Source organism: Palaemon carinicauda, chromosome 30 (genome assembly GCF_036898095.1).
Source record: "Palaemon carinicauda isolate YSFRI2023 chromosome 30, ASM3689809v2, whole genome shotgun sequence".
Classification (NCBI taxonomy): domain Eukaryota; kingdom Metazoa; phylum Arthropoda; class Malacostraca; order Decapoda; family Palaemonidae; genus Palaemon; species Palaemon carinicauda.
Window position 1 is genome coordinate 67,551,769 of NC_090754.1, and position 14,589 is coordinate 67,566,357.

At 50.9% G+C, this 14,589-nt stretch overlaps 1 protein-coding gene across 1 annotated transcript in view; it reads right to left on the reverse strand.

The window, feature by feature from the left end:
- The window catches only part of ebi (transducin beta like ebi), an 80,349-nt gene that overhangs the window by 60,947 nt on the left and 4,813 nt on the right, over positions 1–14,589 (reverse strand). The window contains exon 2 of the mRNA XM_068353995.1: positions 5,062–5,127. Coding sequence (XP_068210096.1) covers positions 5,062–5,119 — 58 coding nt within the window. The 5' untranslated portion in view covers positions 5,120–5,127. The remainder of the gene's footprint in view (positions 1–5,061; positions 5,128–14,589) is intronic.

Below are 14,589 nucleotides of genomic sequence, written 5' to 3' on the forward strand. Positions count from 1 at the left end.
GCTGAAACTTATGAGGTGTCAGGAAAGGGACTCTTGCCGGTACACTGAACAGTTACTTAGACTTGGATTGCATCTGGGACTTTCGAGGAGGTGATGGCAGGAAGTTGAGTTAAAAGACTCTAGTTTATATAGTTGAGAAAAACAAAAATTACTTTTGAAATTGAATGGGTTGATTAGCTAGTGAACAGGCTGAGCAGAGGGAAGTACAGGAATACAGGTGATCCCAAGGGTGTCGGAAAAACCTCAAATACTGACCACAGGTCTCAGATGGGGGAACAAAACATGAGGAGCTTCCTGCTAGCTGAGTAACGTACATTTCGGTTATTGGTGATTTCCACATAGCAAGAAATCTCTCCTCTATGTAAGGATCACTCCAACCTTACAATTTCCCCCTGGTGACTAAGTTTGTCTACTAGTACATTCCTCTTGTCAGAAATGTACCTGGGTGACAGTTCTACAGCATTGGTATACCACCCAGATGTGCACTTGTTTTGTCAACTTGGAAAGGGGGGGGGGGGGGAGAAAATGGGACCCCACAGTTGTTGACGTAGGCTACCAAGCAGATGGTGTTGGTACAAACCAGTTGAGGGCTTCCTCAATTGTTCTTGGAATGTTTGCAGTTAGAACGCTACTCTACTTGCTTATCCAGGACGTTGAAATGCAGAAGTTCACCGACCACGCACGTGACCGGGTAGCTCAAGTACAGTGCATACCTCCTTTGACGTACTAAGGACAGTTATCTATACATAGATGGAGAGTTGAATGGGGCCTTTGCCTTCCGTTTTTCTGGAACAGGACAAATCAGGGAACCCCTGAAGAATGACCAGTGAATCATTACAGGGATATCTAGTAGACTCGTAGCACTTCGAGTTGTGTTAAAGAAGATTCCATCTGTGAGGGAGGAGGGACAGGGAGCCTGACTGTAGCAAGTGCCCATCCTGATGGACACTTACTACACAAGATTAGTTCACAAGTTCTATGAGCTTACTCCAAGGCATGATAGGTATCCCCCCCCCCCAGCAAAAGTAGAGGAGGAATGCTGATATAAGCATTCTTCTTTAACTCCCTTCTTCCCCCTATCCTGACCTGACTGGGATGAAAACCTCGAAAGGGTTGTGCATGCACTGAATCCAGAATCCCTGAAATAGGAAGTTGTAAGCTGTCCTGATCGGGGAATAAAGAAAGTTGCAGCCTTCTTATCCCCATTCAGGCCATACCCAAAGGCTGGCCACAGAGCTCTTTAAAGAGGCAGAGCCCTAAAAAGACTACAAAATGGATCAGGGAGTCCTGCCAGCAGTCCTCCTCTCCATCACTGCCTGCAATAGACTCCTTGAGAACAGGGTGTCAAAACTACCCCTGGACAATTTTGTTTTGAGTCGGAAACCAAAACGCTCTTCTTCCAAACCACGTTAGCCCACTGGAGTAATGACTAGTATGTCAAGCAAGGCACTGCCTTTCCACAAGAAAGCAAAAGACTCCTGTACTTCTCGGAAGACTCGGGTCAAAACCCGTTATCCTGTGAAGTATGTCCTATGCTTGACCACTTTAAAGACAGGAAACAGTTTGGAGGGTGGCCTCAGCAGAAGATTTATGACCAATGACTCAAATGCTGAGAAGTATGTACCTTCTGAGAGTCTCTCCCCAAGGAGAGTCCACTCAACAGTGCGCACACAAAGGGGTCTCTGACGAGATGATGTGGCAAACTCTGGCATAAATGTGGCAGGATCCTGGTTGGTTGACCACAAGCGAGAGAACCCAAATCCGCAGATTTGACTGTCAACTCAAACTACTGTAGGACCAACTAGCATGATATGATCAGGAATCTCTAGGAAAGGCCTCAATCTTGAGGGGATCCACAATGCTGATCAATGACCAAGGCCAAGCTGACGAGATACACCAAGGTAGCCTCAACCAGTTCATTGTGTAGTAGTAGTAGTAGTAGTAATAATAATAATAATTATAAAAATTATAAAAACAAAAAAAGGCAAGCATAAACAGTAGTAACTCAAACTGACCTCTCTAATAATTCAGGTTAAGAGAGAGTATTGACCTTGTGCCTGATACCCCAAAACTACAGGCCCATGGAAGTTGGCTGCGTACAGGCTCGGAATGAAGACCTTGAGGAGCCATCTTCTCAACACGAGATACCACAGTAACCCGTTCAGAAAAGGAAAGGAGCAGCATTTCACTGCTCAGGAAGGAAAGGTTAAGGAAGTATCCAGTTCTTCAACAAATGGTTGACAGGTGTAAATGGACCCGTCCATGCTGTCCACCTCTGACTCACTTGGCTACTAGCTAGCCATGGGAACCTGGATCATGGTCCCATGGACATGACACAGGCCTCAGTCCCAACCCCTTGCACTGGAGATACAGTGTCGTCAAGAGCCTATCTTACCGCTATAATTGGCCTTCCTAGATTTCTACTTTTTCTTAGAAGTGTCAGAATCAGAAAGAGAGAGGAGGAGTAGGATGAGGAAGAAGAGTTGGAAGAGGGAACCAATTGCTTCTTTGTTTACCAGCTTCTCCTCCAGCTCTGTAATCTGAGAAGTCGAGTTCTAAGCAACTATCGACAACAACGCTCTCACAAGAAGAAAACCACACAGGCTGCTATACCCACAGGGTGCCCTCTTCCCAACAAAAGAGCAGGGGGCAGTCCACTGTCTCGGTGGTAAGGTGAAGGGGAGCACCAAAGCCCCTCCATCACAAGGTTGACACGATCCTAAATGGACTGCACATCTCTTGTCCAAGAAGGCTATAGTTGCCAGAGGAACCAGAGACACAGATCTGTGGCTGTGGTACTGATCCTACAGGGCCAAAGTACTGGTTTCCACACAATTGAGGTACTGGTGCCCACAAAGTTGAGGTACTTGTACTGGCTCCCACGCGATTGAGATACTGGGCTAAGTTATCACCCCCTTTAAGGCTGCAGTACCAATCACTACAGGGCTAAAGTATCGGCCTCATGGAGTCCATGAACCACACTTGTGCTGCCCACTTAACCTAAAAAAAAGGTGGTCTTTTCAAGAGCTCTATCCATGTGACTACGAATGCCCTTTGCGGACTACTACTACTAAGAAACATCAAAACCAGAAGAGGAAGAGGAGGAAGACAAGAGAAGAGCTGGAAGAGGAAAGTGAACAAATTGTTTCTTCTGCTTATCAGCTTTCTCCTAGGCTCTGAAAGCAGAGAAGTCAAGGACCGTGCAACCATTGACAGAAGTCCTTAACTATGTGCTACTATAAAACATCAAGGACCTACCTGCAAGACCTAGCCTTCCTTAGAGCAGATTTATTGTTGTAAGTGGTCTGCAAGGACGAACCTGTTAAAGTGCGGCAATCATCTCAGACCCTAAAACCCTAAAAAAATTCCACAATGTAAATGCGAGTTTTCCCTGCATATCCACAGTAGCTTCAGCTAGGATAAACTTAATGAGGGTGGCAAAGTGCTAGACAGTTTCTCCGGTAATTCATGGGCTTGCCAAGAATAACACCGGCAAAGGCTTAGTCTTCTTTCTCAACGTAAAATCATGCCTATGGGAGACCACAAACTACGCTTGGTATGCAATCCGGCTTTGTTTCATTATCATATACAAAGCCCATATCACCATTCAAAGGTAAAGACTAAAGAGCCATGCATAGAATACAACTTGATGTCAATACCTGGGAAGCGATACTACTCACTCATGCTCACCACCTATTGTTAACAATTTCAACTGCTTTCCCAACTCTGAGGAATACATTCCCTATTTTAAATGACAAAATTTATTGATAAAACAGGCTTTAAAGACAAGAGGTCAGGGCAGGAAGATCTGAACAGATGCCTTTCACAAAAAATAGCTTAAACAACCGTGTCTACCTCATGCCAGAACACGTGAACAAAACATATTCTATGAACTATCATGTCCCAAACAGAACCGTACGTGTTCTCGTGCAGTTAAAAGGAGAGGCTACAGCTAAATGTCAACAGAAACGAAAAAAAATATTAAAAAGTATCGAGTTATTTCTGTTCGAAATTGGGCAAGTATTGGCATTGGGATCATAGTTAATATGAGAGTATAGAGTTAAAGGCAGTGGATGCATATGCAACTGTGCAATTAAAATGCTTTACAAATTTCCCAAAAATGTTATTAAGTACTTTAGCGACAACAACCCTGATGTTACTAGGCTTAGATTAATATTGACACAAGGTTTTCATAAGTTTCACTCATTTTTTCTGGAAATCTTGTAGACTATAATGATTGATTACGGATTTGGATAGACTATTGTGAAAAAGTCTTCAAGAGCTACACTTTACTTGATATAATACAGCACCGTAGTATAATTTCTACCGTGCTAGGCGGTATGTGTTAGCAATCCATGTTTGTCAACGGTTATATAAGTAGATGAGCAACTTGGAGTAATGAGAACTTTAGGCGAGGAGGAAATACCCCCTTAAATCTCTATGAAGTCACTGGCAGCAGAGTGACGGATTGGGTTTAAGGCAATAGACAAAATGTCTCTTCGGCTTCTACTCTCTACGCCTGGCGGATGATCTTACTGAAATCAGAATGAACCGGAAGGGGTCACTTGCCTTAGATAGCCACTGCGCATCACAAGGAACTGGCTATCTTTTGATGAATTTAGCCAATGTGAGGTACTTTGCATCAATAGGCGTAGATGATGATGATGAGTATACTTTCTTATATGTTATTTCTAAAACATACCGGTACATAAATGACAAATAATTCTTACTTTCTTTGGATTCAGTTTTAATATTAACAAAATGTACATTTGAATAAACTCGAAAAGGTTAGGCCACGATTTGGGGGTAATGAAACCTAAGCTATATTAGGTCACTTATTGATTCCCACTATAACTAGAACCACACCCGTTTAGGAACCAGTGGTGCAAATATGCTTGCTATTACTTTACTTCTCTTGAATTCTAATCTTATTCCTGACCAGAGAGGCAAGTGAAATATTTAAAAGTATGGTTTGTAATCATGTATTAAATTGAAAGTAATTTTCATGTCAAAAATAGCTCTCAAGATGATAATAAGAAAATTACAGTAGTATGATCATACCTGACTCTTGCAGATACCTGTATACCAGGAAGTTGACCTCATCACTTGTAAAACTCATAATGAATCCTGTGAAAGATAAAAGAAAAAATGAAACATGAGTAAATGCAAAGAAAGATAAATGAAAATAATGCAACATGGATAAATGCAAAATCTTACGAGTAATTTGTATTTTTCCTACATATAAATATAAAAAATTTAAAGTAATTTTTATTTTTCCTAACATACTTACCGAGAACTATTTTCTTAGGAGTTACCTGTAATCTCCTCTCAACCGACCAGAGTTTTGTGTAGTATACCCTACCTCCGTTTTCTATGGAGGACTAACCCAGGAGTAAGGAGAACGTGCCCTGAGGGTAGACCTGAGCCAGGTCGGCGTTAGCTTGGGTCCCGCTTGTCAGTAAGTTCCTCGGATGGTGCAAAAAGTCCCTGCAAGGGCAGAAAGGCACTCGGGGAAGGTAGGGAGGGCCATTACCCGAAAGTAGTTCTCGGTAAGTATGTTAGGAAAAATAAAAATTACTTAAAATTTTTGATTTGTTCCAACACAGACACTTACCTTGACCTACTTTCTTAGGAGACTTACACTTTAGGAGGTGGGAGTGTCTTCCTGACCTTCAGACCCAGCTAAGCGGACGACAAGTAACCTAGATATGAACTAGGCTCTATAAAATAAAAACTAGAAAAGGAACGGTAGGGCAAACTACACAAAGAGCTCACGTTAGTGTCCAAGTACTCGCCCTTTAAAAAATTTTCTGATGCCGAGTCCAGTGACAAAGTTGCAGAGACGTGTTCTTCATTGGTTACATATATGTGGTTATCTCCAGTAGAGATAGGAAAACGGGGATTAGGGTGAAAAGGAACAAACCTGTGTCTCCTGGTTTTGCTATCCACGATTGCACCTGGGGCTTCACCGTTAAATCACTTGGAGCGCGGAGATGACTGTCCCGATGGAAAACCCGTCCAAAGACCTCCTTGAGTAATCCTTGAGATAATGGGCAGTAAAGGTCGACTGGTTCGACCAGGTGCCCGCCCGAAGGATCTGGCCCACTGCCATGTTCTTCTCAAAGGCTAAAGAAGTGCTTAGGCCTCTAATGTCATGGGGCCTAGGAGTACCTGGCAGGGCCAGTCCCTCCTCATTATAGGCCCTGGCAATAACTTGTCTCAACCAAAAGGAGATGGTATTCTTCGATACCTGCTTCTTCGTAACACCTGTGGAGACGAAAAGATTCTTGATACTCGGCCGGAGATGTGCAGTCCTCTCAAGGTACTTCCTAACGGCACGGACGGGGCACAACCTCAAATCCTCTTGATTCTCAGTCTTAGGAATGGCTGGCAGTGAGAACCCCTTGAACTTAGGATCCCAGACTGCTGGATTCTGGGTTTTTGCCACGAAAGAAGGGACGAACTTGAGGGAGATTTCTCTCCACCCCTTCGAATGAGAGACATCGTAAGACAGCCCATGGATCTCTCCTACTCTTTTCGCAAAGGCCAAGGCCAACAAAAAGACCGTCTTGAGAGTGAGATCCCTGTCTACAACATCTTTCATCGGTTCGAACGGGGGGCTACTTAACATCTTCAGGACCCTAGCCAAGTCCCACTGAGGCACCCTAACAGTTTGAGGAGGGCAGGTTTGTTCAAAGCTCCTGATAAGCATAGAGATGTGTCTAGAGGAGCCCAGGTTGATGCCCTTCAGAAGGAAGACTTGACCCAAGACTGGACGTACTCCTTTTATAGCTGGGATTGACATCCCCGCCTCGTCTCTGAGATATACTAAAAAGTCTGCGATATCTGGGACTGAGGCTTTGAGGGGCTTGATGTTCTTTGAAGCACACCACTTCGTAAAAGAGGCCCATTTCGCTTGGTAGACCGCTGCCGACGACCTTCTCAGATAACGCGACATCTTTTCTGCAGTTCTTGACGAATATCCTTCCTTCCTGAGGAGTCGCTCGATAGTCTCCAGGCGTGAAGGCGTAGAGACTGTGGGTTGTCGTGGAACCTGAGAAAGTGTGGTTGTTGTAGAAGATCTGGCCTGTCGGGGAGTGGCCATGGAGGAAGGCATGCCAGGTCTTTTAGATCCGCGAACCACTCTCTCTCCAGCCACCAGGGCGCTACCAGTCATCCTTAAGTTTCGGGCAGCCCTTACTCTGTTGAGCACTTGCCTGATCAATGTGAAGGGGGGAAAAGCGTACACGTCTAGGTTGTCCCATTTGTGCTGAAAGGCATCCTCCAAGGCTGCCTTTGGGTCTGGGACAGGAGAACAAAACACGGGGAGTTGTGGGTTCAGTCTGGTTGCAAAGAGGTCCATCACTGGGGAACCCCATCTTTGAATGATGAGCCTGGCTACTTCTGGGAGGAGGGACCACTCTGTTCCCACTATCTGACCCATCCTGCTGAGACCGTCGGCTAGGACGTTCTTCTTCCCAGGGATGAACCTTGCCAATAACACTATCTGGTTCGACTCCGCCCAATCCAGGATCTCTAGGGCGAGATCGCACAACTCCCTTGACTTGAGGCCTCCTTGCTTCTTTATGTACGCGACTACTGTGGCGTTGTCGCACATCAACGCCACAGTGTTTCCCCTTAGAAGTTTGATGAACTGCAGACAAGCTTTTTGGACTGCCTTCAACTCTAGGACATTGATGTGTAGGCCTTTCTCCACGTCCGTCCAGGTTCCTCTCGCCGTCTCGTTGAGGAGATGTGCTCCCCATCCCTCGTTGGAAGGGCATCCCCTTGAGCGTATTCGACCGGCACTGCCACCACTCCAGGGAGGGTATTGTGTTTGGCAGAACCGCGATTAATTTTTGGGGCGAGTCCAGTTGGTTCCAGCAACCCTTCAGGTTCCATTGGATGCCCCTGAGCCTGAGCCTCCCCTGGGGAACCAGTTTCTCCAATGACACCAGATGTCCTATTAGCCTTTGCCAGTCCTTGGCTCTCCTAGGTTGCCCCGAAAGGAGAGGCAGAAGGATCTTTATTAGATTGTTTACCCGTTCCTCTGACGGAAAGGCCTTCACTAGTCGGGAATCCAGTGTCATCCCCAAGTAGGTCATCCTGGTGGAGGGAGACAGGTTCGATTTTTCTGGGTTGATCATAATACCCAGATCCTTGCAAAATTGAAGAAGCTTTACACCTTACTCCCTCAAAACGTCTTCTGAGGAGGAAAGGAGCAACCAGTCGTCCAGGTACCGGATGAGGCGAATACCCCGCTCGTGAGCCCACACCGAGACTGTCGTGAAGACTCTCGTGAATACCTGGGGAGCTGTTGACAACCCGAAGCAGAGGGTCTTGAATTGCAGAATCTGGGCACCCCATTTCACTCGGAGAAACTTTCGGCTTGAGGGGTGGACCGGGATTTGAAAGTATGCGTCCTTGAGGCCTATGGTCATCATGTAGTCCCCTTCCCTCAAGGACTGCAAGACCGACTTAGGAGTGTCCATTTTGAAATCCGTCTTGCAAACAAACTTGTTGAGAGCTGACAGGTCTATCACCGGTCTCCATCCCCCCGTCGCCTTTTCTACCAGGAATAGTCGGCTGTAGAAACCCGGTCCCGGATGTAGGACCTCTTCCATGGCACCCTTCTCCAACATAGTGGACACCTCTTCTTGAAGGGGCACCCTCTTCAACAGGTCCTTGGGTGCCAGCCACTCCGTCAGGCTGGCCGGAATCAAAGGTGGAGGTTCCGTTAAGAACGGGAGCCTGTACCCTTCCTTCAGTACGGATACTGTCCAGGGTTCCGCTCTGTGAGCCCTTCATGCTTGCCAATGTCGTCTGAGGCATGCCCCAACCTGAGGCTTGGGCAGGAGTAGGGGGCCTCCCACTCTACCTCCTCCTGGAGGAGCGGCCTGAACGGCCTCTCCTGGAAGCCGAATAAGCTGTTCTAAAAGAGGCAGACGCTACTGGAGCCCCTCTACGGGGGGACTGTGGTGCTGAAGCCCACGAGGAAGAAGGGGCGTCTCTCCTCGTCAGGCTAGGAGGGACCTGAGAAGTAGAGGGCCCGTCTGATGCTGACCTCTTGTAGGGGGGGCCTCCTTACCGGTTGAGGTCTGGGAGCGGCCACTTCCTTCCGTTTAGCTACCTTCTCCATTATCTCCTCCAGCTGTTTTAAGGGGAACAAGGAGTCACCCCACACAGGAAGGCTCCTCATAGCCCTCGCCTCCCTGTCCGGGAAAGCTTCGCCAGGATAGTATCCCTCTTGCGCAGAACCCAGTTCGCTGAAAGGGCAAGGGACTGATATGTAAGGAACTTCAGAGTCTTGCCCCCAGAGATGATAAGCTCCTTCAGTAGGTTCTGTTTTTTCCGGGTCTGTCAAGTCATAGGTGGCCTGTACCCCTACCAGCGTGGAGGCCCACCAGTCCAACCAAGAGGAGACGTGCACCAAGTCTTTCGACATCTCCTACATCATCGCTGCCTCCGACTGTGAAAAGCAAAACGGGGCCGAGGAGGCTCTGTCTTCCGGGGCACCCTGTCCCAGAACTTCGAGGGAAGGCTCCACTTTGCAGGCTCCCGGTCGCTGTCCTTCTGGCACATAAAACCTACTCTGGGACCTGAGTCCCTGTAGCAACTTCGAGGAGCTCTGTGTTTTGGGAGCTTCGGCATTGCCTGCCACAACTTTATCAATGTGAGCCCGTCCCAGGACTAGATCCCTGGCCACAGGCAGGGCCAGGGAGGTTTTCTGCTGGACGGGTGCCTCCATCAACCGACTCAGGCTGGACCTCCAGAAGTCTTCGTCGGTTGGAACAGGTTCCTCAATCCGATGATGCCTTCGTATCAAGCCTATTACTTTCCGATACGCCGAGTCCTCGGTCGCGGAACTTTCTCTGCTGTCAGCAGTTCCTTCCGCCTGATCCCAAGGAGCCGGGTCACCATGCACTCCTACCGGGCGCTTTGGCTCTGGATCAACAGGTACTCCCCTGCGGTGGTAGCGGTCTGCCCCGACGGGAACCTCCGCACCAGGGTTGGGGGCTGGGACGGGCATCGCCGTGCTGGCGAGGACTACCATCCGTGTAATCTCTCTGGAGGACGAGGACGCGGTTCCCGTGGGCTGACCCGACGGAGGAAACCGTTCCTTTAAGTCCAAGGGCCGAGCCAGCTGTGCTGACTCGCCCAGGCTGCCTGTACGGAAGCACGGCTCCCCCCGCTGGGCGGGGTGAGCCGGGAGCTTCGCGGACTTACGCCTGCCTGAAGAGGCCTTTTCACATTGCTCCCTGCGAGGGTCATATTTGCGGCTGGACGATGGCCTTCGCGGCGAATAATCCCTGGACCGTCGGTCAGGGGAACGCTGCAAATCACTTCTACGGGAAACGAAGACCCAATCATCATCGGGGGACCTACTCTTCCTGTACTTCCTCCGTGGTGACCGGGACCGTTTTCTACTGTATCTCGAGTGGGACCTTGAGCGGGAACGCCTGCTCCTGGACCGCTCCCTCCGTCGTCGGCGCCTCCTCCTCGCTTCACCTTCTGAAGAGATCGAAGAACCTCTATCTGAAGAGCCCGACGATACTGTACAACCCGATCGACGGGCGGGAGCGGGGGCCACGGAGGTCTTCGCGACCTGCTGAGTTCCAGAGGTCGAGGGTTGTAGGAAAGAATCCGGAACCACCGTCAGAGGAGCTGGAAAGGAGGTTGGCCGCACTACACTAGGGAACCACGTATCCAGGCCCTCTTCTATCCGCATTGGGGACCTACCTGGCGTTTTAGGGAGCCTCCACCCGAAGGGCTCACTTACCGTAGAGTCCAACTTCTCCTGGGCGTCAACAGCCGCTGAAGTACCTGAAACACAGGCCCACGAAGCGGGCGAAGAAACAGGCACAACGTTACTACTCCACATGGGGTTGTCGGAGGAGACGTGCCCCCCAAGCACAAGGGCAGAGTCGCTCGATAACCTCCACGCGTGTAGGCGGAGGGACCGAGGGTTTTTGTGAAACCTTAGGAAGTGGGGCTGGCGGAAGAGGTTTTCCCTGTCTGGAAGGGGCCACGGTGGGAGGCGCCCCAGTCCCTTAAGGTCCGCGAACCATTCTCTCTCCGGCCACCAGGCCGCTACCAAAGTCATCCACAGGTTCTTTGCTCGTCTCACTGTGTTGAGGACTTGTCTGAGCATCCCGAAGAGTGGGAAGGCATACACGTCAAGGTTGTCCCAAGGGTGTTGAAAGGCGTCCTCGAACGCTGCTTTGGCACAGGAGAACAAAACACGGGGAGCTGTGCGTTGAGTTTTGTGGCGAAGAGGTCCATCACCGGCGAACCCCACTTCGGGATGACTGTCTGAGCCACTTCTGGGTGCAGGGACAACTCCGACCCTACCACTTGGCCCATCCTGCTGAGGCCGTCGGCTAGAACGTTCCGCTTTCCTGGAATGAACCTGGCTGTGACCTCGATCTGTTCCTTTGAGGCCCATTCCAGGAACTCTGTCGTGAGACTGCACAACTCCTTCAACTTTAGTCCTCCTTGCTTTTTCACGTAGGCCACCACCGTGGCGTTGTCGCACATCAGAGCCACGGTGTTTCCCTGGAGTAGGTGGACGAATTCTAGGCATGCCCTTTGAACGGCCATCAGTTCTAGGACATTTATGTGAAGGTTCTTTTCCCCGAGGGACCACTTCCCCTTCGCCGAATTGTCGAGAAGATGGGCTCCACATCCCTCCTTCGATGCGTCCGTGAATAACAGCATCTCCGGGGGATCGATCGTGAAGGGCATTCCCTTGAGAGTGTTCATCCTGTTGTACCACCACTTCAGGACCTCCTCCGTCTCCGAGGACACCGGGACTATCTCGAGCGGGGACTCCCCCGGGGGCCAGAATTCCTTTAGGTTCCACTGAACCGCGCTTAGTTTGAGTCTCCCCAGGGGAACTAACTTTTCCAACGACACCAGGTGGCCCACTAACCTCTGCCAGTCTTTGGCTCTCCTCGGAAGGTTTGCTAGGAAGGGGCGAATTATCCGGTCTAGATTTTCCAACCTCTCTGAGGAGGGGAAGGCCCTCACCAACTGGGTGTCTAGAACCATCCCCAGGTAGGTCATCCTGGTGGAGGGTATCAGCTGCGACTTTTCCAGGTTGATAGTTATACCCAAGTCCTTGCAGAACCGTAGAAGCTTCACGCCTTGCTCCCTCAGTACTCCCTCTGAGGCTGAAAGTAACAACCGGTCATCCAGGTAACGAATCAGGCGGATGCCCTGTTCGTGCGCCCAGACAGAGACTGTTGTGAAGACTCGTGAAGACCTGAGGAGCTGTCGACAGTCCGAAGCAAAGGGTCCTGAACTGCAACGCTTGGGTACCCCATTTCACCCTTGGGAACTTCCTGCTGGAGGGGTGGACAGGGATCTGAAATTAGGCGTCCTTGAGGTCTAGGGACATCATGAAGTCCCCTTCCCTCAAGGCTGCCATTACCGACTTCGGGTGTCCATCTTGAAGTCGGTCTTGCACACAAACTTGTTGAGGGCCGACAGGTCTATGACCAGTCCAACCCCCTGTCACCTTCTCCACCAGGAAGAATCTGCTGTAGAACCCCGGGGTGGGGTTCTTGACTGGTTCTAACGCCCCTTTGGAGATCATGGCCGACACTTCCTCCTGCAATGTCGCTTCCCTTAAGGGGTCCTTAGGCGCCATCCACTCTGCCTATCGGTCCGGAATTAGAGGGGGCGGGTCCGCTAGGAAGGGCAGCCTGTACCCGTCCTTCAGGACTGCTACGGTCCATGGATCCGCTCCGTAGTCCCGCCAAGCTTGCCAAAAGTGTTTGAGGCATCACCCTACCTGAGGCTTCGGCAGGAGTAGGGGGCTTCTCTGCCTACCTTCTCCTAGAGGCGCGGCTGGAACGCCCTCTCCTAGAGTTGGGATAGGAGGACCTAAAAGAGGCCTGCGGAGTTGAACTTCCCCTACGGAAGGGCTGTGAGGCTTGATGCCAGGACATCGAAAGGGAATCTCTTCTAGGCTGGACTGGCGATGAGTGGGGGCCGTCTGGTGCGGATCTCCTATGAGCCGAACGCCTTGCCTGGGCTCTCCCGCGTCCTTGAGCTTCCTGACCCTCTCCAATACCTCTTCGACTGCCTTCAGGGGAAAGACGGAATCGCCCCACATCGGGGAGCTCCTCAGGGACCTCGCCTCCTGCTCTGGTAGCCAACGGAGTAACTTATTCAGGACGGTGTCCCTTTTCCGTAGGACCCAGTTAGCAGTTTGCGTGAGGGATTGGAACGTGAGGAACTTCATCGCCTTTCCCCCTGAGCTGATCAGTTCCCGCAACAAGGTTTGGTTCTCCGGTACGGAGAGGTCATGGGAGGACTGGAAACCCACTAGGGTACAGGCCCAACAGTCCAGCCAAGAAGTGACGTTCACCAAGTCTTGGGCCATCTCCTCCATCATGGAGGCTTCCGCTGGCGAGAAACACACTGGGGCAGAGGATGCCCTGTCTTCTGCACCCCCTTGATTTAGCGTGGCTATCGCCGCCCTGATCGCACGGGGGTCCCCCCGGCGACCGTCCGGGACGTAGAAGCGTTTCTACGTACTAAGGCCTGGAAGCAGCCTGGAGGACCCTTGGCTTGCTATGTATTTGTCGATATGGTCCATCCCTAGCTTCACGTCCGGCGCTAGAGGGAGGGTTAGGGACGCCTTCTGCTGGACCGGGTTCTCCACTAACCTGCCCAGCCCGGAGAGCCAGGCCTGCTCCGTCGAGAGTTTAGGATCGTCCAGCCTGTGGTGCCGCCTGATGAGCGCTAGCACTTTCCAGTAGGAGGAGACGTCATCAGAAGACCACTCTCCTCCTTCTATAAGGCCCTCCGCTACTTGGTCATCCACGTGGGGCGCCTCGTCGGTCACGGATAGAGCCACGTGGGAAGCCAGATCCTTTCTCTCCCGCCGTACCAACGGCGCGGAGACTTGCAGAACGGGCGGATCCGCTGGGACGGGAGTAGCCGTCATGGGTCTACTCCCTCCTGCGGAGCTCCGTGGAGCCGTGGACCTTCCAAGATTTTCCGGCTGGTCCTGGCACTTGGGAAGAGCCGCCATGGAACCGGGAGGTGGGGCCATGCTGCCGGGCCGAAGGAGCAGCTCTTTCCGCTGGGCGGATGGAGCCGGTACCTTCGCGGACTTAGGTTTGGCGAAGGGTACTTGGTGCGCCGACTTCGCGCGATGGGTGGATCTACAGGAGGACCCGTGTCGCGAGGGTGATGAAGCGGCTCTAGGGAGCCACTCGGAAGAGCCTGGAGCGGAGGCTACCTTGAGTAGCTCGCTGCGTGGGATGGTAACTCGGACCCACTCATCCCCCGATGAACGGCCCTTCTTATGCTTCTTCCTGAAGGTCCTGGCACGCTTCCTCGAAGGGGCTGAGCGCGAGCGAGACCTTCTCCTATGGGACTTCTCCCGCTTCTTCCTAGAGTCCCTTGGGCCCGAATCTTCTGCGGAAGACGAGTCCGATGAATCCGATGAAAGTGATGACGGGGAGGAAGACGAGCCCGCTGAGTCTTCTGATACGTCCGATGCTGCTGGGGGATCCTCGTGTCGTTCCACCAGCGAGGGCGGCTGCAGAAAGACGGGCGGGAGCGTCGAAGACG